This window comes from Charadrius vociferus, unplaced genomic scaffold (genome assembly GCF_000708025.1).
Source record: "Charadrius vociferus isolate BGI_N301 unplaced genomic scaffold, ASM70802v2 scaffold82, whole genome shotgun sequence".
NCBI classification, from domain to species: Eukaryota; Metazoa; Chordata; class Aves; order Charadriiformes; family Charadriidae; genus Charadrius; species Charadrius vociferus.
This window is the reverse complement of record NW_009647401.1, coordinates 4613085-4614438: the sequence shown is the minus strand read 5'-3', so window position 1 is coordinate 4614438 and position 1354 is coordinate 4613085. Positions and strand designations below refer to the sequence as shown.

The following is a 1354-nucleotide window of genomic DNA, read 5'->3' as shown; positions in this document are numbered from 1 at the left end:
GAAATATGTTCGTTGCCTTCAAAATGAAGATAAAGCCACTAATTGTTTTACAGTCAGAGCAAAGCTGTTATTTACCTTTCTGTGTACTGCTGGTCACTTTTCTTCATTGCTTGTTGCTTTTTGCCTTTTTGTTTGTCGCTGAACTGTTGCTCAGAGGCAAGGGCTGAGGAAGGTGGAGGATGCTTGAGGAATAGTTTAGTCCCCAAGAGGCTCACAATCTAGACTGCTAGATAAAGTGAACAGCAGCACGAGAAATAGTGGTGCCTGCAGCCTCCTCTTACCGTTCCGCTTACATCGCAGCTTTTGGCACATGATTACAGCTGTGTTCCTCACATTTCACAGATTTCACAGGGGGTTCCCCCTTCTCTTTCTCCATGCTGTGTTTCAGGTGGCAAATGAACGCTGAACATGGCTAACTCAAAAGAGTGGGAAAGATGCTGGGTGCAGTTAGTAAGCATTGCAAAGCAGGGTGGCAAAGAAGCACGTGTGAGAATATCTGGAATTTAACTCTTACTTTTATGCGTATCTCAGATGGCTATCAATTTCTGCTTTCTAGAAGGAAAACAGCACCTTGCCAAGCATCTCGAGCAGTCATTAGTAGGGATTTCAGTTGAGATCTTACGTGGTTAAATCCAACAATTAGTTTCAATTCACTGGGTAAATGCAGTGGTTCAAATGGTATTTGTGCATTTGCTGTATCAGTCATTTGTACTTATCTTAAGGTCGGAGGGCTCTATTCTGTCTCCCTCTATGAGAACAGCAGTTCCCACTGAATTTCCCAATGCCTGTGGTGAAGAGATCAGCCCTTTCAACTGTGCTTACCAGAGCCGCTCATCTCTTCAGCAAGAGCTGTGGCTGTTGAAGGTGATGTGTTTGGCAGCAAAGCCAATCAAGCCCCTGTGTGTAACTGTGTGCCTCAAGTGGCAGAGCCTCGCTCAGGACAGTGAAGTTGCGAGTGGTTAAGGCAGGCGAGGAGGTCTGCTTTTAATTGTGCGGGATGGAGATAAAGCTGCGAAAAAAGTGAAATGAAACAGCTCTCCCCTTCTAAACCATTAGGAGCATGCAACAGACCCTGGCCCTTTCCATAACGAGGGCCGAGATGTTTGCACAGCCCTCGGCTCACGGTGAGCCGCTTTAATTAAACGTAGCCCACGCATGAACCCGGCTGGTGAATTTGGGTCACCGGGAGGACGCGCTACCTCACCCAGTTATCTCGGGGGAAAGGGGGGGTATGAGAAGAAACATAATGCAGCCTGCACGGCTGCCTGGGGCGGCTCCGCGCCCGCCCGCGGGGTTGCCCGGGGGGCCGGATGCAGCTCCCAGGAGGGTCCGTGGCCCCCACGCTGCCCGTCAC

The 1354-nt window shown here is 49.5% G+C and overlaps 1 protein-coding gene across 1 annotated transcript in view; it reads right to left on the bottom strand.

Moving 5' to 3' along the window:
• Positions 1 to 959: 959 nt before the first annotated feature.
• TCF21 (transcription factor 21) overlaps positions 960 to 1354 on the bottom strand; it is a 3729-nt gene continuing 3334 nt past the window's right edge. Inside the window, exons 2-3 of the mRNA XM_009880203.1 lie at positions 1251 to 1343; positions 960 to 1009 (exon numbers count right to left, since the gene is read on the bottom strand). Coding sequence (XP_009878505.1) covers positions 960 to 1009; positions 1251 to 1343 — 143 coding nt within the window. The remainder of the gene's footprint in view (positions 1010 to 1250; positions 1344 to 1354) is intronic.